The 26,902-nt window shown below is 44.2% G+C and overlaps 1 protein-coding gene and 1 long non-coding RNA gene across 2 annotated transcripts in view; both read right to left on the bottom strand.

The window, feature by feature from the left end:
• Positions 1-8,788: 8,788 nt before the first annotated feature.
• The window catches only part of LOC102162368 (uncharacterized), a 56,315-nt gene continuing 38,201 nt past the window's right edge, over positions 8,789-26,902 (bottom strand). Inside the window, exon 2 of the long non-coding RNA XR_002341719.2 lies at positions 8,789-8,974. This is a non-coding gene — a long non-coding RNA (uncharacterized LOC102162368). The remainder of the gene's footprint in view (positions 8,975-26,902) is intronic.
• On the bottom strand, positions 15,386-16,862 carry LOC146405551 (nuclear envelope pore membrane protein POM 121-like). The gene is given in 2 exon segments (XM_085010282.1): positions 15,386-16,581; positions 16,772-16,862. Coding segments are annotated over 2 exon segments (1,287 nt in total).

Below are 26,902 nucleotides of genomic sequence, written 5' to 3' on the forward strand. Positions count from 1 at the left end.
TCAACCCAAGGAAATGCCCTACAGACAGAGTCATGACTTTCTCAAAGTCACCCAGTGCACTCACCCCACCTTAGATCAGCCCACTACCTGAAATCTGTCAGCGGCCTTACATTTTCAATACCATGAGACTTGAAATCAATCAGCACTCTTTAGCCCTGTGACCCAGACTGAAATCAGTAAACCTCCCTGCCCCACACATTGCAAGTTTTCAGATCGGTCCCGCTAACAGGGTTCAGGTAGATGAGGAAGGGGGTGAGATGGAAAGGGAAGCAAGAACCTTGGGGAGGACCTTTGATGGAAAAAAATCACAGGGATTCCCAGAGCTGACCACTAATATATCAAAATGTTTCTGAGCTACATTCAGGAAAAACCGACCCCTTTTCAACATGACCCAACAGACAAGTCAGCTTGAAAAACTGCAAACCCAAGGTTAAAGACAGATGATTTTGGGTTCAGAGTCTTGCCCAGTGCTAAGCAAAGGCATTTTGACCATGGTGACTATGTCAAAACTATGGTGCCTGGGCCATCCAACCAGACAGAAAATATATATCAGATTTAGAGCCATAGGTATGTCATTGCACAGAGGTAAATCAATGGGGGCTTGAGAGTGAGAATCAACTTGTAAACACCCAGAAACTCTGGTAACATACAAGGGGTTGCATCAATCCAAGATCCTTCCTATATATGAGCCTAGAGGTGTGGTCAGGAAAAGTAGGAGGGATCTTCACCGTCTACCACAATGAGGTGAAAAACAAACATTTGCAAGAGCTAATGATTTGTACTTCAGTAAAAAAATGTGATTCAACAGGCTATATTAAACAGACCAACTACTAAAACAGCAAAAAACAATCCCAACAAAAAAAAGGATGTAAATAAAACACACACCGCTCTGCATTTCTGCGTCTTGGCCTGAGGTGCAGCTGCTGGGCTCTGCTGGTGCTCGGGCGCCCTCTGGCGGCCGTTCTCTCCAATGACAACACCGAGCCTGTCCTCCCGCCTCCCGCCCAAACCCAGGGATGGAGGGCACGGGCCAGGTCCCTCCTCCTCGCACTCTGATGACCACCCTGCACCTTTCGGCGGGCCAGCTGCCTCTCTCAAAGTCACCCAGGGCACTCCCTCCTGCCCCCTCTAGCCAAACAACCCTCCCCTACCGACACCAGCCCACCCCACTGCAAGTCAGCCCACCAGCTGGAAACTCATCTGCCTGCCTGAGCACACTCGGCCCAGCTCTAGCTAATTCTTCCCTCCTCGGGCTGAAGTAACGGGAAGCCGCGGCTCAGGTTGATAAATACAAAGGGCGCTCTGGGGAGCAGTTGGAGAGCTGGACCCCAGGGATCAGCACAGCACGGTCCGGCCAGCCAAAACCACCACTTGGCCACACTCCGCTCTGGTCCAGAAGCACACTGCTTTCTGGATGCCACACCGCACAAACGCCTGACTTTCCAAAACTGACGTGCCCAAACTCAAACCAAACACCTTTGGGTGCAGGGCATTTAGGGTTGTACCAGCTGCTGGAGAACCCCAAGCCTCCCACCCACCCCCACCCCCACCCCCACCGCCTGTCGAATGGTCCTGGTCTTGGGCTCTGTGACCCGTGTGGAAAGGACCCACCAGTCGTGCATTAGGAAGACCCACGCACCCGCCTCTCAGGAGAGGGGTGTCGGTCCTGAGGGTCAGAAGCCACCTGCAACTCACCTTCCCTCGACGGGCATGGCCCCGAGGTGCTGCCAGCACCGCCTCCAAACCCCTTCTTGGAGCCGGGAAGGGCCAACACCCAACAGCAGCTGGGTAGGTCAGGGCTCCTGGGCCCCCAACCGCCATTACCACTGCCAGCCATTCACGTCCGAACCTTCTGCCTCCGGGCCCCACCCGGTTCTCGTTGACACGGCCCTCACGCACCCGTGAGCCTGAGTTGGCCCACCCCTCCCCCGCCCCCTCGAAAGAGCAAAGGCTTCACGCAGGCTGAGATGGCTCTCTCCAAGTCTCCTCCCTCCCTCCCCCCACCCTACCGGTCAGCACACCTTCGAGGCCAACAGGAGAACCCACGGAGACTCAGGTAGCCGGCTGCCCATTATTGCCCCAGACCCCCACACCAACCCCGCCCCCACCCCATGGGGCTTCGCCACCCCGTATTGTCCGTGGCCTGGCTTCGGGGAAGATTCTCCCCTTCGTGGGAGCACCAAACGAGGGAGGGAGAGGCTCAGCTGCGGTTCAAACTGAGGAACTGGTCAGAACCCCCTGGAGAGAGAGGCCTCCGGGAGAACTAGAGCCCGCCCACCAAAGACGTCGGCTTTCCCACTCCCTCTGCCTTCACGACCAGCAGCCCAGCTCTCCAGATGCCAAACACCTGGACTCTGGAAGGCTGCGTGCCCAGGACTCCAGCCAGCTGCCCACGGCTTCCGAGTTCCACTTCCGGACAGCCCCAAGGCCACCTGAACCCCGAGCCCCCATCGGCCAATACTATGGGCTTGCTTTCGGTCCGCTCAGCCGACTGAAGGGGACCCAAACATTTGGAAGGCGGAACCCTGTCCCTTTTCCCGGGTGAGCCAGGTTGCACCGGAGAGCCAGCTGCAGCCTCTAAGGGACCCCCCTCTCGCCAGACACCTCCCGGGGCGCCGGGGGCGGCGGGCGGGGAGGCCATCCACCTGTCCCCATCTCCCACCAGCCGCATCCCCGAGCCCAGAGAGAGGTGCCTCTGCCAAAGCAGCTGCTGGGCTCGGCCTGCGCTTTTGGCGCCCTCTGGCGGCCACCCTCTCTGATGACAACTCCGAGCCCTCCCTCCTGCCTCCTGGACAAACCTAGGAAGGGACTGCCCTGGTCTTGCGCGCCCAAGGCAGTGGCTTGCATCCGCCTCCCTCCATGAACAACCGAACGCCTTCCAGAGGGCTTCTTCTTCTCTCCAGGCCGGCCATGGCCCTCACTCCTCCCAATCCTGCCCGCCTCCTCGAAGTCACTGAGCCGAACCCACTCCCAATCGGGGAAGCAGAGGTCAGGGACTCACACACCCCTCTGCATTTCTGTGGCTTGGCCCGAGGTGCGAGTTTCTACCTCGGCGGTGAACGAGAGGAGGGGGCAGGCGCCGATCGAACGGGGAAGGAGACACTTTTCAGAGAACCCTCAAGAGCCAAGCCTGCGGGACGGGTGCAACCTGCCGAGCCAGGCGCCGCGGCTCTGGCACTCTCCCGTGGCGACCACCAGCCCAGCCATCCAGGGGCTGGACACCGCGCGAGCCTCATCCTGGAGCACAGCAAACCCGGCATGCACTCCCAAGCCTCTGGGGCTCGGCATGTCCGCCTCCGCAGACTCCAAAGGCCCTCGTGCACGGTTCTGGACTTGGGGCTCTCTCTCCGAGCTGCCGGAAAGGCACTCACAGACGGGAAGGCAGAACGAGGGCCCTCCTATCGCGTGAGCGAATTTAGACCCGACAGCCGGAGGCGACCTGGAACCGAGCCCTCCTCGCAATGCTCGGCCCGGGGACATGCACCCCCGCCGTCTGGAACCCCAGCCCTGGGCTGGGCCATGCCAGGACCGTGCAGCTGCTGGGCTCTGCCCGTGCTCGGGCGCCCTCTGGCGGCCGTTCTCTCCAATGACAACACCGAGCCTGTCCTCCCGCCTCCCGCCCAAACCCAGGGATGGAGGGCACGGGCCAGGTTCACCTGAAGGCCCAGGTCCCTCCTCCTCGCACTCTGATGACCACCCTGCACCTTTCGGTGGGCCAGCTGCCTCTCTCAAAGTCGCCCAGTGCACATCTGACCCATGTAGTAATATTACGCCCTTCTTTTGCTTGTTCACCCAAATTGATCACTTCTTTAAACCTTGTTAGGCAACCCTATTTTTCCCCTGCCTTAAACCCTAACTCTGAAATATGATCCTCACCTTACTACTGAAGAGACTGATTTGCGCCCTTCCTCTTACCTCCTTGACGGTGGCCCAGCTTTCCTAAAGGCGCCATATCTGTGGCTTTTATGTACATCAGGAAGCTCTGTAACATAAATATCTGTCCTTTCAGCAGAGAGAAAAAACTAACTGGAAATTCAGGGAGACAGTAGCTGAGTATCTGTAGGGTCTGTGCCCTTCTCTCCAGTATTCACTTCCACCCCTTTCAGGATGTTTTCATTCTGGGCAAACCAAGCTGCACAGGAGTCTACCTGAGGGCCACAGAGCTCACTCCAACCTCCCAGAACTCCCAGTACTGCTCCCTCCTGGAGACTGCAGGCACTAACTGGCTGCCTGTGCCCCAGAGCCCAACTTGTTGCTCTCCTTGATTTTTCCTTTATCTTCCACCAACTTCCCAGATCATGACTCCAGCTGGGAAAGGCTGATCCTGAGACCCTCAAGGCTTTCCTCTCCCAGCTGGGCCTTTCAGGCAGCCTCCCAGGCATGTTCATGGGTGGGGACGGGCAGCCCTGCTTTTATATCTCCCCTGCCTTTTTCACTCTGTCACCCTCCTTTTTGTTCTGTTCTCTGTTTCTCTTCCCTAGAAATTCTCCACTTTTATCCTTTTTCAAGATGCTTTTAAAATTTTTTTAATTTTTTGATTTTCAGGATCGCACCCACGACATATGAATGTTCCCAAGCTAGGGGTTGAATCGGAGCTGCAGCTGGTGGACTACGCCACAGCCACAGCAACATCAGATCTGAGCCACATCTGTGACCTACACCACAGCCACTGCAATGCTGGATCCTTAACCTACTGAATGAGGCCAGGGATCAAACCCACATCCTCATGGATAGTAGTCATGGGTTCTTTACTGCTGAGCCACAATGGGAACTCCCAAGATGTTTTTAAAATGTGTTTGCCTCGGAGTTTCCGTTGTGGCACAGTGGTTAACGAATCTGACTGGGAACCATGAGGTTGTGGGTTCAATCCTTGGCCTTGCTCAACGGGTTAAGGATCCAGTGTTGACATAAGCCATGGGTTGCAGTCGTGGCTCAGATCCCGCGTTGCTGTGGCTCTGGCGTGGGCTGGGGGCACAGCTCAAATTTGACCCCTAGCCTGGGAACCTCCATATGCCATGGGAGCAGCCCTAAAAAAGGCAAAAAGGCAAAAAAATAAAAAAAAAATGTGTTTGCCTCATCCATTGATGGAAAGGGAGGATTCAGGTCCCAGTATGGCCGGCCTTTCTCCCTCCTCATATCCTAGAAGGAGAGGACTTCCACTTGGGCACTCAGGTTTTGCCCTAGCAGGAAATTCTGCACCTACTCTCTAAGAGTTGGGTGAAGGAGGCTCTCTGAGGGGTCGGGGTGTATGCAAATGAACAGGGAGCCAGTTTGCTGGACTGATGTCTCTCCTGGTCCTGACCAGCAGGGGAAGCTAGAAGGCTTAGATCAGTGGGGAGCAGACAGGAGAGACCCCAAGGCCCTTGCCCACACCCCCTTCTTTTTTTTTTTGTCTTTTTGCTATTTCTTTGGGCCGTTCCCGCAGCATATGGAGGTTCACAGGCTAGGGGTCGAATCGGAGCTGTAGCCACCGGCCTACGCCAGAGCCACAGCAACGCGGGATCCGAGCCACGTCTGCAACCTACACCACAGCTCATGGCAACGCCGGATCGTCAACCCACTGAGCAAGGGCAGGGACCAAACCCGCAACCTCATGGTTCCTAGTCAGATTCGTTAACCACTACGCCACGATGGGAACTCCCCCCCACCTCCTTTTCAACCCAGACAAGAAATAAATTCCCCATGTGAAATTATCCTCCCTGTACCTGAAGAATTAAAAGCATCCTTATCACCAGAGTTAAGGAATTCAAGAATAAGAAAGACATGTTAAGTTCGTTAACTTTGTCATTAGTCTTCTATCCCAAGCACAGGACCCTTTGTTTTGTTAATTCTTCAGAAACTGTCAAAAAAAAAAATGATATACAAACAGCCTATTTTGGTCCCTCGGAGAGGAAGAGGTCCCATGTCTAAGGGACCTCTGTTCATATCAATTAAAATTTTTTCTCCTGTTAATCTGTCTTGTGTTAATTTAATTATTTTACAGCCAAAAGGGGGCAAAAGGGAAATTTCCTCATCCTGCCTCTCCCTTTGGTTTTCTTCTGGTCTATTCTGGCCTCCTTCTTTGTTGCCAAATTCTCCCCCTTCTCTCTTGGATTTCCCACCCCCAAAGAAACAGGTACGCTCCAGTATTAACATGCGTGGCAGCCAACTCAGAGGAGCAGCTCCTGTCCACAGCACCCCTGACCTGATCCCTCCAGTCGGGCTCATCCTGGACTCCAGAAATTTGGGCTGTGAGGTCTCTGAGCATAAGTCAGTGAGGGCTCAGAGTCAGAGCCCTGCTTAAGGGTTGCAGCAGGAGACAGCTTTTCTTCCTCATCCTGTGATGAGCCAACAGCCTGTGTCAGTCTGACGCCCCACCCCAGGGCCTCACTTCCAGGAGGGGGGAAGCTGCCAGGGACCTTCTGAAAAGTCTAGCATGGAAGGTGGAGCCACCTCTTCCCAAGCCCTCTTCCTTTCTGTGGATGTGGATCTTGGGAGCCCCAACAGCTTTAAGGTTTAGGGCTGTTCCCTCCCTACTCCCACCCCCATTAGCCATCTAAATGGCTACTTCAAGTGGGGAGCAGTTCGAGATGATAAATTCTATTTCAGGTCGGTGACATAAGAAAATGGGTCCCCTCACAGGTCCCAGAGGAAACCATCTTCCAGTCTCTTTTGGAAAGCAATTTGACAGTGTCTAATAACACTAAAATACATCTCCTCCTAGACCTATTAATCTCATTCCTGGATATCCATTCCAAGAAAATAACCACTAAGTGAGGATCACATACAAAGATTAAATTGCAAAAAATTTCCTGATGTTCCTAAATAGGGAGGAGCTGAGTGAGTACATGGAAGTTTATCTCCACATGAATTAAGACCTTGGAGTCCATATTAGGGTTTATAGGATTAGGGCCTGGAGATTGAGGTTCTGGTAAGGCCTAGAATTAGGGCTAGACTTAGCACTGAGCTAAGGCCTCATGATAAGGGCCTTAAATTTAAGACCTTAGGGTTAGGGCTTAGGTTGGTATCAAGATTAGAGTCTTAAAAACGAATGTGCTATATCCTTAACAGTTGATTCATGCAAAGCTCTTAGATGTTGTTAAGGAAGAAAAAATAAGATGCACAGAAGTGTGCATACTTTATAATACCATTTTTGTAAAAAAAAGGTGACTAATTTTTCTATGTGCCATTTATGTTTATACATATACATTCATATGAGAATATCATTAACGTTGGATAAAGGCAGACAGAGGAGAGAAAAAGATTTTGAAATACATTTTCAAAGAAGGGGCACCTACCTCTTCTGACCCTACTGATCTCATAGGGAAGCTATCATAGGTCCCCAAGCCTCCTTCTTTTGCCTGGCTCCTGCTCTTCAACCTTTCCATATTCTTACAAGATGAGGAATATAAATGATACCCACATCCTTCAGCAAAGAGCTAGACCCTGCCCTGCAGGGCCACAACAGGCAAAAGAGAATACAATACAGAAGTCAATATCTCAGATAATAAATCTAAGACCTCTGAGAGAGAGTCACATATAGAAGTTAGGGTATTGTCTTTGCAGGAGACCATGTAGAAGTGGCAGCAGTGGGGGCCCCTACCCTAGGTCAGCATCTGCCACTTCCAGGAGGTTATCACTCCAGGAGCTCAGGATCTCTTAAATTATGCTAGATACTCCCCTTGCCTGTGGATTGGCCTGTAACACCTGAATCACCTATCATATCTTGAGGCCCTGAGCTGAGGGATGGTCTGCTGCATATCTATAAGATACCTGTTAGGGGGTAAAAAAAGCAGTCTTGGCCATAAGCAACCCTCTAGGTCCCCTGATGCTTCCATCCCCTGATCCTCAGCATCAGCTGTTAGGAAACAAATGCCAGGCTTCAACCCTAACTAGTGAGGGTCTATCTGATGTCTGTCAATCCACAGAGAGTAATTCTCACCCAGGATAGGCTGCTATGGGAATTCCTCCTCCTCCATACCCATGAAGGGACCTATAAGGGATGGTTTAGGGTGCGATCAGTTTTCTCTCCATCTAACATTAGATTCTCTCCTCACCAGCTCTCTCCCTGTCCCAGGATAGAACAGTCTAGCCCTCCTCTAGCACTGGCCTCACAGCCCTCTGCTCCAGTCACAGTGTCACATCTTACCTCAGCCTTCCCCTCTTCTTTTAGAATATCAAGTCTCAGGCCCCTTATTCTCTCAAACAATTGAAGCTCTGCCCTGTGGCTCTCACTATTCTAGAGCAGTAAACTAAATGGGATTTGATAAAGCTGGTGATGGAGAAGATGAGTGGCTGGAATTGGGACAGCAGGATAGGAAAACAGGTGAAATTTGGGGGAGGGGGGAACAGAGGAAAGAGAGAAAGCAGAGAATGTGTGAAGTATGGTGGACTGGCATCTGTCCTCAACCTGGTCTCCCACATCTGATTTGAGCATTTATGTAGAGAGGGGGATCAGAGGCTGAAGTTGATGGCGTCGCTGACAAGGGTTTTTTTTTTTGATGCTCTGGACACAAATACAGATGCTCAAGTGGCATGATATAGAAAGGGTTCCAAAAGGAGGAAGGGGCACTTCCTCTGAGCTTTGCATGGAAACTTGCACTGCTCATGGCTCCTTGAGAAATGGAGTTGTTTGAGGAACATCCTGAACCAGCACCTCAACCGATACATGAGCATTTTCATGATGGCCAAGGAAAGCAGAAGGACTCACAACAGGCTGGGTGGACCACAGTGTGGTCAACAGAGGGGAGAACAAGTCATAATAAGAGATAATATGTTCGAAACACTTAGGTATAAGTCAGACACTACATTTAGCATTTTAGATGATTATCTTATTTAAGTATCAAACTGACCATGCATGGAATGTGACATTGCACTACAAGAACAGTATACAACCTAGGTAGGCACTCATGTTAGAGGGTCAGCTCCTATGCAGATGAATCATGAGATCACCATTCTCAAGTTATTTGATTGCTCAGGATCTTAGCTCCATCATCTGTAAAAGACAAAAATAATGGTAACTACATGAAGAGGACTAAAAAGGTATAATAAATGTACCTGACATCATGGTTACTGTTTCACTCGATTATGACTATCCCCATTTTAGCTGTAAGTAAACAGATGATCAATACTTTACCAAGACATATGCTGGGATGTTAAGAGTTCACATTTAAATGACCTTGAAACCAGAACACGAAATCTTATTCATGGAAATGCACTTGCCCAACAGACTCAAAACTTACAGTGTCTTTAGATGACCATTGGTGATGTAAATGATTGAGAGCTTACTTCTATACAGCCTTACTAGAAGAACTACTGAAGGAATTCCCATTGTGGCTCAGCAGGTTAAGGACCTGATGTTTTCTCTGAGGATGTGGATTTGATCCCTGGTCTTGCTCAATGGGTTAAGGACCTGGCATTGACACAAGCTACTGTGTAGGTCACAGATGCAGCTCAGATCTGGTGTTTCTGTGGTTGTGGCACAGGCCTCAGCCACTGCTCTGATTCGACCCCTGATCCAAGAACTGATCATGGCAACGCTAGTTGGATTCATTTCCGCTGCACCACAATGGGAATTCCCACCAATAAGTATATTAAAAAACGAAAAGAAAAACCATCTCTCTGGCCAAAGGATAAGAAAGGAGAAGCCCAACTGACTGAGTGGAGTGTCCCAACCCACACTTCAAACTGAATCACCAGCAAGCAGCCCCAACTGCCCACTGCAGCAGCAACAGCAAAGCCCTTGTCTCCCTGACCTCTACTAGTGGCATAAAGAGACCCAGGAACAATGGCTTCCACCCCCTGTTCAACAGTAGGTTGCCTAGGGACACTAGGCGATCCAAGGAATACTTTATGTCCCCACATACAGTACTAGGAATTGACAATAGCCTCAGAAGAATGAAGGAGACCAGAACAGCACTGCAGGGCTCTGAAGACTAAACTACACAAAGACAGGTCAACTTACAGGCTAAATATAAACAGTAAAATTGCCTGCTAAATAGAAGAATGAAATATGAGTCTCTAAACATAATAACCAAAATACTGAGGATACATCAGAAAATCATTCCTCATATTGAGTAAGTGAACCACAATTTGAATGAGAAAAGACAACTGACACCAATACCAAGATGCATTAGATATTAGAATTGTCAGACAAGAATTTTAAATCAGTTTTCATAACTGTGCTTCAATAATCAATTACAAATCCTCTTGAAACAAATGGAAAAAATTAAAAATTTAAGCAATAAGATAGAAGATTTATTTACTTATTTTTGCTTTCTTAGGGCTACACCCATGGTTTATGGAGGTTCCCAAGGTAGTGGTCTAACTGGAGCTACATCTGCCAGCCTATGTCACAGCCATAGCAATTTAGGATCCAGGTTGCCTCTGTGATCTACACCACAGTTCATGGCAACGCCAGATCCTCAACTCACTGAACGAGGCCAGGGATCAAACCTACAACCTCCGCTGTGCCATGATGGGAACTCCAGATAAAAGTTTTAAAAAGGAACAAAATGGGCAAAAAAGAACCAAATGGATATTAGCTACCTGTAAACTACAGCAACTAGAATTTTTAAAGTTGCTAGATGGACTCAATAGAAGTAAAGATGACAGAATACAGGGTCAATAAACTTGAAAATGAATCAACAGAAGTTGCTCAATCTGAACTGAGAAAACATGGACAAAAAAAAAAAAAGGACAGAGTAGTTCCTGTCGTGGCTCAGTGGTAACAAACCCAACTAGTATCCATGAAGATTTGGGTTCAATTCCTGGCCTTGCTCAGTGGGTTAAGGATCCGGCGTTGCCATGAGCTGTGGTGTAGGTTGCAGACATGGCTTGGATCCTGTGTTGCTGTGGCTCTGGCTCTGGCAGGTGGTTACAGCTCCAATTAGACCCCTAGCCTGGGAACCTCCATATGCTGAGGGAGTGGCCCTAGAAAAGGCAAAAAGACAAAAAAAAAAAAAAAAAAAACTCCCAACAAACAGAAGTCCAGGACCAGATGGCTTTGCAGGCAAATTCTACTAAACATTTAGAGATGAGTAAACACCTATCCTTCTGAAAATATTCCAAAAATACATAGGAAGTAATACTTCCCAACTCATTCTACGAGGCCACCATCACCCTGATATCAAAAACAGATATAACAAAAAAGAGAATATTACAGACCTATATCACTAATAAATATGGGTACAAAATCCTCAATAAAATACCAGCAAACTTCATCAAATAATACATTAAAAAGATTGTATACCATGATCAAGCAGGATTTAGCCCACAGATGCAAGGATTTTTCAATATCTGCAAGTCAATCAGTGTGACACATCACAACAAATCAAATAAGAACCATATCATCATCTCAATAGATGCATAAATTCAATATCCATTTATGATAAAAATTCACAGAAGTGTGCGCATAGAGGGAATATACCTCAGCATAATAAAGGCCATAAATGACAAACCCATAGCTAACATCATACTCAATGGGGAAAAGCTGAAAGCATTTGCTCTAAGATCAGGAACAAGACAAGGACGTCTACTCTTGCCAGTTTTGGGGGTCTTAGGCATAGCAATCAGAGAAGAAAAAGAAAGAAAAGGAACTCAAATTGAAAAGAAGTAAAATTGTCACTATTTGTAGGTGACATGATATTATATATAGAAAATCCTAAAGATGCCACCAGAAAACTAGAGTTCATTAATGAATTTGATAAACTTGAGGATAAAAAATTAATATACACAAATATGTGGTACTTCTATACACTGACAATGAAAGATCAGACAGAGAAATTAAGGAAACAATACCATTTTACATCTCATAAAATAGAATATAATACCTAGAAATAAAGCTACTTAAGGAGGCAAAAGACCTGTATTCTAAAAACTATGCTACTGGAGTTCCTGTCGTAGCTCAGTGGTTAATGAACCTGACTAGTGACCATGAGGTTGCAGGTTTGATCCCTGGCCTTGCTCAGTGGGTTAAGGATCTGGCATTGTCTTGAGCTGTGGTGTGGGTCATAGACGTGCCTTGGATCTCATGTTGCTGTGGCTGCGGTATAGGCTGGCAGCTGTAGCTCTGATTCTACCCCTAGCCTGGAAACCTCTGTGTGCCATGCGTGCAGCCCTAAAAAGACAAAAAGACAAATGAAATAAAATAAATAAAAATTATGCTACTGAAAGAAACTGAAGATACCACAAACAGATGGAAAGACATACCATGTTCTTGAATTGGAAGAATCAATATTGTCAAAATGACTATACTACCTAAGGTAATCTACAGATTCAGTGCAATTCTTATCAAATTACCAATGGCACTTTTCACAGAAGTAGAAAAAAAATTCTTAAATTTATATGGAATCACAAAAGACCCTGAATAGCCAAAGAAATCTGAAGAAAGAAAAACTGAGCTGGAGGAATCAGACTCCCTGCCTTTGGACTATACTAAAAAGCTATGGTCATCAAAACAGTATGGCACTGGCACAAAAAACACACACAGATGAACAGAACAGGATAGAAAGCCCAGAGATAAACCTGCACACCTATGATGAACTAATCTATGATAAAGGAGACAAGAATATACAATGGAGAAAAGAAAGTCTCTTCAATAAGTGATGCTAGAAAAACTGGGAAACTACATGTAAAAAAAAAAAGATATTAGAACTTTCCCTAACACCACATACAAAAATAAACTCAAAATGAATTTTGAGAGAAAATATTTTGGGAGAAAATATTTGGAAATGATGCGACAGACAAGGGATTTAATTTCCAAAATATACAAACAGCTCATATAGCTCAATATCAAAACAACAAATAATCCTATAAAAAATTGGGCAGAAGGCATAAACAGACATTTCTCCAAAGACATACAGATGGCCAACATGCACGTGAAAAAAATGCTCAACATAGATCATTATTAGAGAAGTGCAAATCCAAACCACAATGAGGTGTCACCCCACTCTGGTCAGAATGGCCATCATCAACAATTCTACAAATAATACATTCTGGAGAGAGCATGGAGAGAAAGGAACCTTCCTACACCATTGGTGGGAATGGAAATTTATACAAAAAACTATGGAGAACAGTATGGTGGTTCCTTAAAAAAACAGAAATAGAACTACCATATGACCCATCAATCCCACTCTTGGACATATATCAAGAGAAAACCATATTTTGAAAAGATATATGCACCCCAGTGTTCGTTGTAGCACTATTTACAATAGTTAGGATGTGGAAATAACCTAAATGTTCATCAACAGATGAATGGATAAAGATGTAGTATATTTATACAGTGGAATATTACTCAGCCATAAGAAAGAATGAAATGATGCCATTTATAGCAACTTGGATGGACTTAGAGACTATCATACTAAATGAAGTAAGCCAGACTGAGAAAGACAAATATCATATATTGCTTATATGTGGAATCAAGAAAAAAGACACAAATGAACTTATTTACAAAACAGAAGTATATGTACAGACATAGAAAACAAACTTATGGTTACCAAAGAGGAAAGGTGGGAGAGTAAATTAGGAGTTTGGAATTAGCATATACACACTACTACATATAAAAAGGATAACCAGCAAGGACCTACTGTATATAGCACAGGGAAGTATATTCAATATTTGTAATAACCTATAAAAGAATCTAAAAAAAATACACACACATATATAATACATATATCTGAATAACTGTGCTGTTCACTTGAAACTAACACAACATTGTAAATCAACTATACTTTAATAAAAAAAGAGAAATGGCCACAGTTTGGAGGATATGAGGGAGACCTAACAACTAAATGAAATGTGGGGTTCTGGACTGACACTGGTATAGAGAGAAAATTTTACTGGAAACACTGGGGAAATCTAATTAAATCGGAAGTTTAGCTAATAGCATTGTAACTATGTCAATTTCCTGGTTTTAATAATTGTCCTGTAAGATGTTAATTTTAGGAGAAGCTTGATGAAGACTAGGTAGGGATCTCTGTACTATTTTTGCAATTATCCTGTAAGTCTAAAATTATATCAAATTTAAAATTAAAAAAAAATAAAGTTGTCACAAGTCATTTCCTAACATACACTAGGCATGATCCAACCCATGACGATGGCAGGTGGGCAGGTGAGAAGCAGAGAGGGAAAAGTCAAGTGTCCTATCAAAACACAGAAATCAGGACCCAGCATTTAGAGGCATAAAGTGGTTCAAGCTTTCCCAGCTGGGCCACCGAAAACCTAAAGCGTTAAGTCTGGCTACTCATACAGGTCAATTCTTCCTCCACTGTGAATTCAAAAAGAAAAGATAGGACTATTTGAAATTAACAAAAAGTCATATATATATTCAATACATATTATTATATAATATATATTATATACACAATATATTAAACATGAATATGTATATGTATTATAAACAAATATGTAATATGCATTATTGCATACATTACATATATATTACATATATGTATGTAATATATACTTGTAATATATACATTCTGTATTGTAATAAATTATAATCACATACTAATTATACATACATATATACATTATACATGAATACATAATACATATACATACGTAATATATCATATATAATACACATGTACTAGTTATTCTTATATGTTACATCATGTATATAATATACGCATATAATATACACTTAATATTTACTACATAATACATGACTTTATAAATATATGACACATAAAAATATATATAACCATATGTATGTTATATATATTATTTTGTTCATCAACTAACTGTTTATGTGGTACCAGATGTTAAGAGAGAGAATATATAGATTCTAAGAAGGATGGATCAGGGCCCAATTAAGAAAGTGGGGAAGGTGGGAAAAGGGAACTATAGCAGCAATGGGTATCCTGCCAGCTTTTGCCTGGAGGAAAACTGGTCAAAGCTACCCTCTTCTATTGCAAGGATCCTGACCACTGGGGTGGGCCAGATTAATAACCTCCAGCTGCTCAACTTCTCGGGGCATATCTGACAGAAAGATGACAGGTATAGAACAATTTCTCTGGAGAGAAATGACTTGATGGGGAGAATGGGCCCACAGGAGCAGCAGCCAGCACCCTGGGCTTCCTCAAGGGAAAAGCTGGACTCTGATGGTGTCCTTCAATGTTCCTCTAAGGAACCAAAGAGGGACTGAGTAGTAGAGTACTGGAGACAGACCCTCGTGGCCAGGGAAAGGGAACAAATTTTTTACAGCCAGATAGAGCAAAACAACAGGGAAAACCAAGACAAACAGCTCAAAGAGGCAACTGCTCCAGCCAACTACAGGAAGGCCAATGGGCCTGAGGAGCTCTGCATCTTCCAGAAGCTCCTCAGCTGTGAATTAGTGCTGGGGCCTGGTAGGGCAGAGGAACAGGAAAGCTGAGGGGCTCTGCAGTCTAAGGCGGCCTCTGTCTTACCCTTCCAAGACCTTGTTGATCCACTGGATTGCAGCTCTCTTCTCCAAGTCAAGGTCTTCAGCAGTGACTTGATAACCTAGCTGGGGGAATGGGGGCAGGATCAGTGGGTCATTTGGCCTGGAGGGCAGCAGCAAAGGAGTCTTGCGTTTCAGGGGCCTGCAGTTGTCAGATGGCTGTGAGCAATTCAAGTTTTGTTTCTGCCCTAAGGGGGCATCTGCAGCCTTTTCATGCTTGATCTTCCTTTGTGGTCCTGCTGAGGCTGAAGGGCTAGACTGTTGGCTTTCCTCATTGGCTTTCTCTGCAGGCACATGGGGATGCAATGAAGCTGGGCCCAGGAGCCTGGCTGAGCCTGCACTGCTTCTCTGCAGCTGTGGGAAACCTCTAGTGGAGCTGTATGAACTGGTGATGGTATTTTGTTTGCTGCATGAGCTCAGAGAGTAGGTCTGGGATTTCCTAGTCAGGGTATTTTCTGAGCCCTTGGAACAGAAGCCTCTCTTCAGAGGCCCAGGCCTGGGCACAAAGGAAGAGAGGATCCCGTTGACCATCAGGCACCTAAATGCGGACTGTGAATTTCCCCCACGGTTCGAGCCCCTTCTCTGCTCGTCCTGACTCTCGAGGACTGAGTGTCCTTTCTTTTGCTCTGTTAGCCCTTTTCCACTCTCAACCAAGGCCTCCAGGTCTTTCTCTTTCTTGGCTCTTGGTTGACTGCTCTCTTCAAGGGCCTTCACCAGAGTCTTCTTTACACAAAGGTTTGGGAAGTGGACAAACAAGGAAGACAACACGCAGATGACTGTCTGCTTCAGAGCCAAATGGAGCATCAGTTTGCCCTTTGCAGATGCCATCTTCAGGATCACTGAGGTGCAGGACATCTTGGAGCTGCAAGCAGACAGCTGTGGCTTCTGAGGGCCATTCCTGGGCACTGAGGGAACGATCCCCATAAATAAACACCGGGCTTGCTGGGCTGGATATTGCTACGGATGGACAATGACAAACCGCCGATGGTACCGACGACGACGGGGTGAAGCCACAAGATCCTCGTACGACAGCCTGTGAGTCAGGTGTAGGGTTGGAGCTCCCAAGTGAACACGGAGGGCAGGGTACGCGGGCTCAAGGCACTCGGGTCTCTCCAGCAGGTCCCTGCCCCACAGAGCAGAGGACGGCGCGCAAGGACGAGACCGGCTCAGGTAATTGCCTATGGAGCGCAATTCTGCATCAGTCGGGTCCTTCAAATGGACTCAGACGCTCAGAGAGGTTTCCGTTAATGCCTAAGAGGCTCCAAGGGAAACGCTCACTGTTGGGTGTGCCGCCTGTGACGTGTTGTTGGAACGCCTGAGCGAAGAATGGGAGCGCGCAAGGCCTGCACGAGACAAGGGCACGCGCACCTAGGGCGCTTCTAGATAGCGGTTGCCCGTTGCCGGCCGCTGGGGCTGGCACGCGGGGTACCACCTCTCTGTGGCCAGCTCCCAGCTCCATCGCTGGACCGTTCTGGGCGCTGTTTCCCCTGCCAAGAAAGGTTGGGGGCTCAGCAACGCTCACCTACTTGAGATGGGAGCTTCGGATCAGCATCCTGCTCCGTCCGTGGATACCTCATGGGAAAGCCAGTCAGAATCCACGGCGCCCAGATCCTGTGGCGTGGCATAGCCACCCAGGAGTCCAGGAAGCAGGAGGGAACCTGCTGGATGTGAGAAGCCAGAGCGGATGCGCTGCCCCTCTGTCCTCTTCCTTTCCCAGAGAATCTTACTTTCGAGGTACCCATTCTTGGCTCCTCCTCCCCTTCCCTGGGAAGTAAAGCTTCCAAAACAGTTTTATAATGATCAGAACTCAGAACTTAGATGTAGAGAATTGTTATCTTTTTTTAAGAAGCTCTACACCCAGGAGCTCTGTTACCTGGCACCGAAAACTTGAATTCCTGTTTTGAAGCTCATGCTTTGCCCCATCACCTTCATCTTTGTTTTCTGCCTCTCAAAAGATTTTTTTTTTTTTCTTTTTAGCGCCGCTCCCTAGGCATATGGAGATTCCCAGGCTAGGCGTCTAATCGGAGCTAGAGGTGCTGGCTTATGCCACAGCCATGGGGGATCTAAGCTGCGTCTGCGACCTATACCACAGCTCCCCGCAATGCTGCATGGTTAACCCACTGAGCAGGGACAGGCATAAAACCCGAAATCTCATGGTTCCTAGATTCCTTTCTGCTGTATCACGAAGGGAACTCCCTTTGTGTCATTCTTTTTCCTGAAGTCTGTCTGCAGGATGGGAGAGGTGACCTGGTTATTCAAATAGGAACTCAGAATTTGGCCTCCTGTAAGTATTCTGACAAAAGTTATTATCAGTTGAATAGTGAACACATTAGAATGTTCGGACTATTTAAAATTTTTGATGTTTTAGTAATTACTCCCACTTCCTTGGTTTGGTTGTTTTTTGTTTTATTTTTAAATCATTTTGCTTTCTTTTGGATTGTTGTTACTTAGTGAATGGCCTGTGACCTTTTACTAGGCCAGGTAGTTTTTCAAAGGATTTTTTCCAGTTAGTGCTGCTCTCAGCAAGCAAAGAAGGAAAATATGATTTTGTGTAACCAAAATCCAAAGGGCTATACTTTAACACAATATACTAGCAGGTTCTCAAATTCAGGAGTTTGACTTTCATTTTTATGCAAAAAATTTTAACAATATTGACTGAGCCTCCCAGTGTTTTACCTGCCTGCAGTGCATCAAAGCCCTTTTTAAAATGAAATAAGAGAAAAATTCATGATAGGTGGATATACTACCACAGTATGAATGGAATTATTCTAGGTATTTAAAGGTAATCCATTTTTCAGTTGAAGAAATAAATCTTAAATATATACACATTAAATTTTGTCATCCACCGAGTACCAGCTTAAGGAATTTCTTTTAACCATTAATTTGTTAAATACTTTATATAGTATGTCTAATTTACATACTATAAAATTCACCTATATTAAGATTACACTTCAAGAATTTTTAGTAACTTTACAAAGTATGTTAACTTTCATCAATATCTAATTTCATAACACTTCCATTACACAAAAAGAAAACTCATGCCTACTTGCAATTACTCCCCATTCTTACAAGCCTGTGTGACCACTAATGTAATTTTTGTCTCTATTAATTTGCCTTTTCTGGGCACCTTTCATATAAATAGACTCTTACATGTCTAGTTTCACTAGCATGTTTTTGAGGTTCATCTTTGTACTAGCATATGTACTAAAGGGGAGGGATAAATTACGGGGATGGAATTTACATATACACATTACTATATATAAAATAGATAACTAACAAGGACCTACTGTATAGCACAGGGAAATCTACTCAATAGTCTGAAATAACCTATATGGGGAAAAAATGGAAAAAAATAAATATGTATAACTGATTTGCTTTGCTATACACCTGAAATTAATACAACATTGTAAGTCAACTATCTTCTAATAACATGTTTGAATAAAATTTTTAAAAATACTCAGCTTAATAAAATAAAATAAATTGTCATCTAAATAGTATCTAAATCAGGCATGAGTTAGACTAGAGGTATGATTCATCTTGAGGTAAAGTTCCTCTCAAACAGTGAACCTATGAAATCAAACAAGTTATCTGCTCCCTATACTTGGGACAGGTATAGGACAGACATTTCTGTTCCAAAAAGGGAGTAATTGGAAAGAAGGGTGGCGGGTCCTAATCAAATCCAAAATCTATCAGGGCAAATTCTATTAGATTTTTAATTTATACAAAGATTTAGGTTATTATATCAACATTAGCACTAGAATTCCTGTCTTTTACTCCCCAGTCTGCAGTCTTTCTAGAGAACACATGTACAGATTTTATTTTTTATTTTATGTTATTTTTTTTACATGTACAGACTTTTAATATATAGGGCTAAATTTAAGAAACTTTTATGGAAAATTCCTTTAGATTTCAAGGTTCAAGAATGAAATCCGGGAGTTCCCATTGTGGAGCAGCAGAAACAAATCCGACTAGAAACCATGAGGTTGCAGGTTCGATCCCTGGCCTCACTCAGTGGATTAAGAATCCAGGGTTGCTGTGAGCTGCGGTGTAGGTCACAGACACAGCTCAGATCCTGTGTTGCTGTGGCTGTGGTTTAGGCCAGCAGCTGTAGCTCCAATTCGACCCCTAGCCTGGGAACCTCCATATGTCATGGGCACAGCCCTAAAAAGCAAAAGAAAAAAGAATAAAATCCTCTTTGGCTGAATGTTCTGTCTGTCCTCTAGATCAATAAGGGTGATGGCTCTTCCCCCTCCTCCCTGGATTGTGTCCCTAAACCCTCCAGAATCAATGAGGAAACAGTCCTGCTGCCTGGTCCTGGGCCCTCAGGACCCATGGTAGAAGCAGCAGCCTTGCTGACCTCTGACCCACCTCCAGAGTCACTCCTTCCTATACTCAAAGGATGATGCATATTTGCATCCTGACAGCTGTCGTCCCATTCCCTGCCAGTGGAAGTCCCCATAATGACAGTCTTCCTTCATTTCATCCTACCTCTGTCCTCTTCAATCTAAGCTGTCAGTGCTTCTGCTGAGATAGTTGATTGACTCCACATCACACGCTCATAATCTCTTTAGTAAAGATTGTCTACCCATGTCTTTGGTGTTCAATTCTGAATATACTCTCTCTCTCTCTCTCTCTCTCTCTCTCTCTCTCTCTCTTTTTTTTTTGTTGTTGTTGTTGTTGCTGTTGCTATTTCTTGGGCCGCTCCCACGGCATATGGAGGTTCCCAGGCTAGGGGTCCAATCGGAGCTGCAGCCACCGGCCTACGCCAGAGCCACAGCAACGTGGGATCTGAGCCGCGTCTGCAACCTACACCACAGCTCACGGCAATGCCGGATTGTTAACCCACTGAGCAAGGGCAGGGACTGAACCCGCAACCTCATGGTTCCTAGTCGGATTCGTTAACCACTACGCCATGACGGGAACTCCTTTTTTTTTTTTTTTTTTCAATATGAATACGCTGAGAATTTTTCAGTCTTCAAGTTCTGGTTTCTTTTTGCACAATAATTTCTCTTTCAGTTCTCTCTCTCTCTCACACTTTACTATAAGCATGAAGGAGAAACTAGGCCACACCTTCGACATTTTGCTTAGAAATATCCTCAGCTAAATATTCACTTGTAAGTTTTACTTTTCACAAAACACTAGAACACAGTTTGGCCAAGTTCCCTGCCTCTTTGTAACAAGGACTGCTTTTCCTCCAGTTTCCAATAACTTTTTTCTCATATCCATCTGAGAATTACTCAGAAGCACATTTAATGTTTGTATTTGTATCAACATTCTGTTCATGATGAAATATATGTGAATAGATATATGCAATAGAAGCACATATATATGAACAGATAATAATGATAGAAGCTTTCATTATGATTCTTTCTTTCCGAGCTCTCAGAAGAATCACCTTTAATGACCATATTTAGTCTCTTCAAGACAATCTAGGATTTTCTTTTTTCTTTTTCTGTCTTTTGTCCTTTTTTTTTAGGGCTGTACCCACAGCATATGGAGGTTCCCAGGCTAGGGGTCTAATTGGAGCTGTAGTCACCGGCCTACGCCACAGCCACAGCAACGCCAGATCCAAGCCGCGTCTGTGACCTACACCACAGCTCACAGCAATGCCAGATCCTTAACCCACTGAGCAAGGCCAGGGATTGAACCCTCAACCTCATGGTTCCCAGTCAGATTTGTTTCTGCTGTGCCACGACAGGAACTCCCAATCTAGGCTTTTCTAATATACACCTCAAAGCTCTTTCAGCCTCTACCTACTAGCCAGTTCCAAGCCACTTCCACATTCAAAGTATTTGTTACAGTAATACCCACTTTCTGGTACCAAAATCTATTTTGTTAGAGCTGCCATAACAAAGTACCACAGAATGGGTAGCTTAAACAATGAATTTATTTTCTCACAATTCTGGAGGCTAAAAGTCTGAGATCAAGGTATCAGGCAGCGTTGATTTCTTTTGAGGCCTTTCTCCTTGGCTTCTTCCTATGTCTTCATGTGGTCTTTCTTTTGTCTTCATTATTTTTTATGACTTAAAAATATTCCATTGTATATGTATACCACATTTGTTAACCTATTCATCAGTTGATGCACATTTGAATTGTTTCCATTTTTTGGCTATTGTAAACAATGCTTCTGTGAACATTTGCATACAAGTCTTTGTGGGGACACACTTTTTCTTTGGAGAGGATTGTTGGATGACAAATCCAAATGAAAATCTATGTTTAACATTTGAAGAAACTTCCAAATTGTTTTTTCAAAGTGGTTGCTGCATTTTAAGTTATTGCTTTTTGTTTGTTTGTTTGTTTTTTGATTGCACTCTCTACAAGTGGAATTTCCCAGGCCAGGGATCGAACCTGTGCCACAGCAGCAACCTGATGTGACAACACCAGATCCTGGAGATCCTGCCACAAAGGAACTCCCATTTTAAATTCCTATCAGCAATATTTGAGGGCCTCCACTTCTCCTCATCCTTACCAGCAGTTGCTATTGTTTGTCTCCATCTGTGCCCATCTCAGTGAGTGAGAAGTGGCATATTATTGTGGTTTTAATATCCATTTCCCTAAAAACTAATGATATTAAGCATCCTCGAAAGAGACTGGCCAGGAGTTCCTATCGTGGCTTAGTGCTAACAATCCCAACTAGTATGCATGAGGATGCGAGTTTCATCCCTGCCCTCACTCGGCAGGTTAAGGATCTGGCATTGCTATGAGCTGTGCTATAGGTTCCAGATGTGGCTCAGATCTGCTGTTGCTGTGGCTGTGATGTAAACCAGCAGCTACAGCTCTGATTTGACCCCTAGTATGGGAACTCCCATAGTGTGGCTGTAAAAAGACACACACACAAACACACACACACACACACACAAGACATTGACCATTCAGATTTCTTGTTTGGCAAAATATCTATCCAAATATTTTACCCATTTTTTAAATTGGATCATTTTTATTATCACCAAGTTTCAGTTCTCTATGAATTCTGAATACAAGTCCCTTATCAAATAAATAAGTTGCAAATATTTCCTACCAATCTATGGCTTATCTTTTTGCTTAATTGATAGTCTCTTTTGAAACACAGAAATTTTTAATTTTGATGAAGTCCAATTAATCATTTTCTTTATGATTTGTTCTTTTGATGTTATATCTAAGAAATATTTATGTAACTCAAGATGTGATATTATGATTTATAACAAGAAATATATATTTTGTCTTTGTCTCTAATCCTGGCACTGCTCTTGATAGAAGCATCTTTTTTTCCAGTGAAGTGACTGAGTGAACTTCTGGATGGCTCCTGAATGGAGACTTAAAGGCCAAAAAATAATTAGAAAGCTTGGAATTTTCAGGCCTACTTGCTATTCTCCAAAGAGGAGAAAAGGGCTGGAAATGAAGTTAATAATTGATCATGCCTTTGTAAAGAAGCCTTCAGAAAAATCTCAATAGTATGGAGTTCAGAGAATTTCCAGTTGGTGAGTATATCCATGTAACAGTAGGGTAATAAGGTTGCAGACGTGGCTCGGATCTCATGTTGCTGTGGCTGTGTTGTAGGCCAGCAGCTACAGCTTTGATTCGACCTCTAGCCTGGGAACCTCCATATGCCACAGGTGCAGCCCTAAAAAGCCAATAAATAAATAAGCGGAATCCAAATTGGAAGAGAAGAAGTGAAACTATCATTGTTTGCAGATGACATGATACTATACCTAGAAAATTCTAAAGACATTACAGAAAACTGTTGGAGCTAGTCGATGAATTTGGTAAAGCTGCAGGATACAAAATTAATACACAGAAATCTATTACATTTCTATATATTAACAACGATCAGAAAGAGAAATTAGGGAAACCATCCCATTTAACATTGCATCAAAAAAATAAAATAAAGTACTTTGGAATAAACATTCCTGGAGACAAAATATCTGTACTCCAAAAACTATAAGACACTGATGAGAGAAATCAAAGATCACACAAATAGATGGAAAGATATACCATGCTCTTGGATTGGAAAAATCAGTATTGTCAGAATGACTATACCCCAAGGCAACTACAGATTTGATGCTGTCCCTATCAAATTACCTATGACATTTTTCACAGAACTAGAACAAAAAATTTTAAGATTGGTATGGAAACATAAAGGACCTTAAATAGCCAAAGTAATATTGAAAAAGGTAAAGAGAACTGGAAGAATCAGGCTCCCTGACTTCAGGCTATACTACAAAGCTACAGTAACCAAAACAGTATGGTACCAGCACAAAAAAAACAGAAATATAGATCAGTGGAACAGCACCGAAAGCCCAGAAATAAACCAAAGCACCTATGGTAAACTCATCTATGACAAAGGAAGAAAGAACACACAGTGGAGGAAAGACAGTGTCTTCAATAAGTGGTTCTGGGAAAACTGGACAGCTACATGTAAAAGAATGAAGTTAGAACATTATCTTAACACCATACACAAAAATAAACTCAAAATCTATTAAAGACCTAAATCTAAGACCAGATACTATAAAACTCCAGAAGAGGAGTTCCCGTCGTGGCGCAGTGGTTAACAAATCCGACTAGGAACCATGAGGTTGCAGGTTCGAGCCCTGCCCTTGCTCAGTGGGTTAACAATCCGGCGTTGCCGTGAGCTGTGGTGTAGGTTTCAGACGCGGCTCGGATCCCGCGTTGCTGTGGCTCTGGCATAGGCTGGCAGCTACAGCTCCGATTGGACCCCTAGGCTGGGAAACTCCATATGCCGCGGGAGCGGCCCAAAAAATAGCAAAAAGACAAAAAACAAACAAACAAACAAACAAAAAAAACTCCTGAAGAAAACATAAGTAGAACATTCTGACATAAGTCACAGCAATAGTTTTCTGGATCTGCCTCCTAGAGTAATGGAAACAAAAGGAAAAATAAATGGGACCTGGTTAAACTTAAAAGCTTTTGCACAGCAAAGCCAACCATAAACAAAACAAATGACAAACTAAAGACTGGAAGGAAATAGTTGGAGGTGATGTGACTCACAAGGGATTAATCTCCAAAATATACAAACAGCTCTTACAGCTCTAAATTTAAAAAAAAATGAAAATAAAAAAATAGGAAGACCTAAAATATTTCTCCAAAGAAGACATACAGATAGTCAAAAGGCACATGAAAAGACACTCAATATCTCTATTAGAGAAATGCACATCAAAACTACAATGAAGTATCACCTCACACCAGTCAGAATGGCAATCATCAAAAAGTGTACATATAATAAACACTGGAGAGAGTGTGGAGAAAAAGGAACCCTCCCACACTCCTAATGTAAATTGATACAGCCACTATGGAGAACAAAATGTAGGATCCTTAAAAAACTAAAAGTTTCCGGAGTTCCCGTCGTGGCGCAGTGGTTAACAAATCCGACTAGGAACCATGAGGTTGCGGGTTTGGTCCCTGCCCTTGCTCAGTGGGTTAATGATCCGGCGTTGCCGTGAGCTGTGGTGTAGATTGCAGACGCGGCTCGGATCCCGCGTTGCTGTGGCTCTGGCGTAGCCCGGTGGCTACAGCTCCGTTTCAACCCCTAGCCTGGGAACCTCCATATGCCGCGGGAGCGGCCCAAGAAATAGCAACAACAACAACAGCAAAAGACAAAAGACAAAAAAAAAAAAAAAAAGTTTCCATATGATCCTGCAATTCCGAGCATATATCTGAGAAAACTATAATTCAAAAAGATGCATGCATCCTAGTGTTCTTCAGCACTATTTACAATAGCCAACTCATGGAGGCAACAAATATTCATTGACAGATGAATGGATAAAGACGATGTGGTATATTTATACCATGGGATATTACTTAGCCATAAAAAGAATTAAATAATATCATTTGTGCCAACATAGATGAACTTAAATATTATCATACTATGAGAAGCCAGATAGATAAAGACAAGTACAATATGATATAGCTTATGTGTGGAATCTACAAAAAAAGATACAAACGAAATTATAAAAGAGAAATTGACCCACAGACTTATAAATCAAATTTATGGGGAAAGGGTGGGGAGGGATAAATTAAGGCGTTGGGAATTATCATATACACACTGCAAAAATATGTAAATCTTTTAAAATGTGTTTGAATGTAAATGGCTATCAGTTTAAGCAAGTTGATGTGCTTATGAGTCAGCATATATGAACCCCATGTTAAAAACCTACAACAGTTCCCGTCGTGGCGTAGTGGTTAACGAATCCGACTAGGAACCATGAGGTTTCGGGTTCGATCCCTGCCCTTGCTCAGTGGGTTAAGGATCCGATGTTGCCGTGAGCTGTGGTGTAGGTCGCAGATGCAGCTCGGATCCCACGTTGCTATGGCTCTGGCGTAGGCTGGCGGCTACAGCTCCGATTAGACCCCTAGCCTGGGAACTTCCATATGCCGCGGGAGCGGCTCAAGAAAAAGGCAAAAAGACAAAAAAAAAAAAAAGTACATTACTTTGGAGTTCCCGTCGTGGCGCAGTGGTTAACGAATCCGACTAGGAACCATGAGGTTGCGGGTTTGGTCCCTGCCCTTGCTCAGTGGGTTAACGATCCGGCGTTGCCGTGAGCTGTGGTGTAGGTTGCAGACGCAGCTCGGATCCCACGTTGCTGTGGCTCTGGCGTAGGATGGTGGCTACAGCTCCGATTGGACCCCTAGCCTGGGAACCTCCATATGCCGTGGGAGCGGCCCAAGAAATAGCAAAAAAGCAAAAACAAAAACAAAAACAAAAACCTACAACAGATACACAAATACCAAAAAGAAAAAGCATACTGCTAAAGAAAATAGTCAAGCCACAAGAGAAGAAACAAAAAATAAAGAAATTAACAGAGAAGAACTACAAAAACAACTGAAAACAAGTAATAAAATGGCAGTAATTACTTTAGATATCAATGAAATGCTCTAGTCAAAAGACATCGGTGGCTGATTGGATTAAAAAACACACACACACAAGACCTTTCAATATGCTGCCTACAAGAGACTCACTTCTTGTAGTGAAGATACACACAGACTAAAAGTGAGAGGATGGGAAAAGATATTTCATACAAGCATAAGTGACATGAAAATGGGGGTAACAATATACCTATCAGACAAAATAGACTTTAAAACAAAGGCTATAACAAAAGACACTATTTAATGACAAAGGTATCAATATAAGATGATATAACTGTTAGCTATCCATCCAATACAGGAGAACCTAAATATGAACAGACATAAAAGGAGAAGTTGACAATAATATAATAATAGTAGAGGACTTTAAAACTCTACTTCTTTTTTTTTTCCATTGGTTTGTTTTGTTTTTTTAGGGCCACACTCATGGCCACACTCCCCTAGCCAGGGAGGTTCCCAGGCTAGGGGTTGAAATGGAGCTGCAGCTGCTGGCCTAAAACAAAGCCACAGCCATGCCAGATCTGAGCCACATCTGCAATCTACACAACAGTTCATGGCAACACTGGATCCTTAACCCACTGAATGTGGCCAGGGATCAAACCTGTGTTGTTATGGATGACAACTGAGCCATGGTGGGAACTC

The sequence above is a fragment of the Sus scrofa genome, chromosome 2, assembly GCF_054392235.1.
Source record: "Sus scrofa isolate SSC_HxYL_T2T_F1_AM1 chromosome 2, Sscrofa_HxYL_maternal_Yorkshire_Landrace_v2.0, whole genome shotgun sequence".
Classification (NCBI taxonomy): Eukaryota; Metazoa; Chordata; class Mammalia; order Artiodactyla; family Suidae; genus Sus; species Sus scrofa.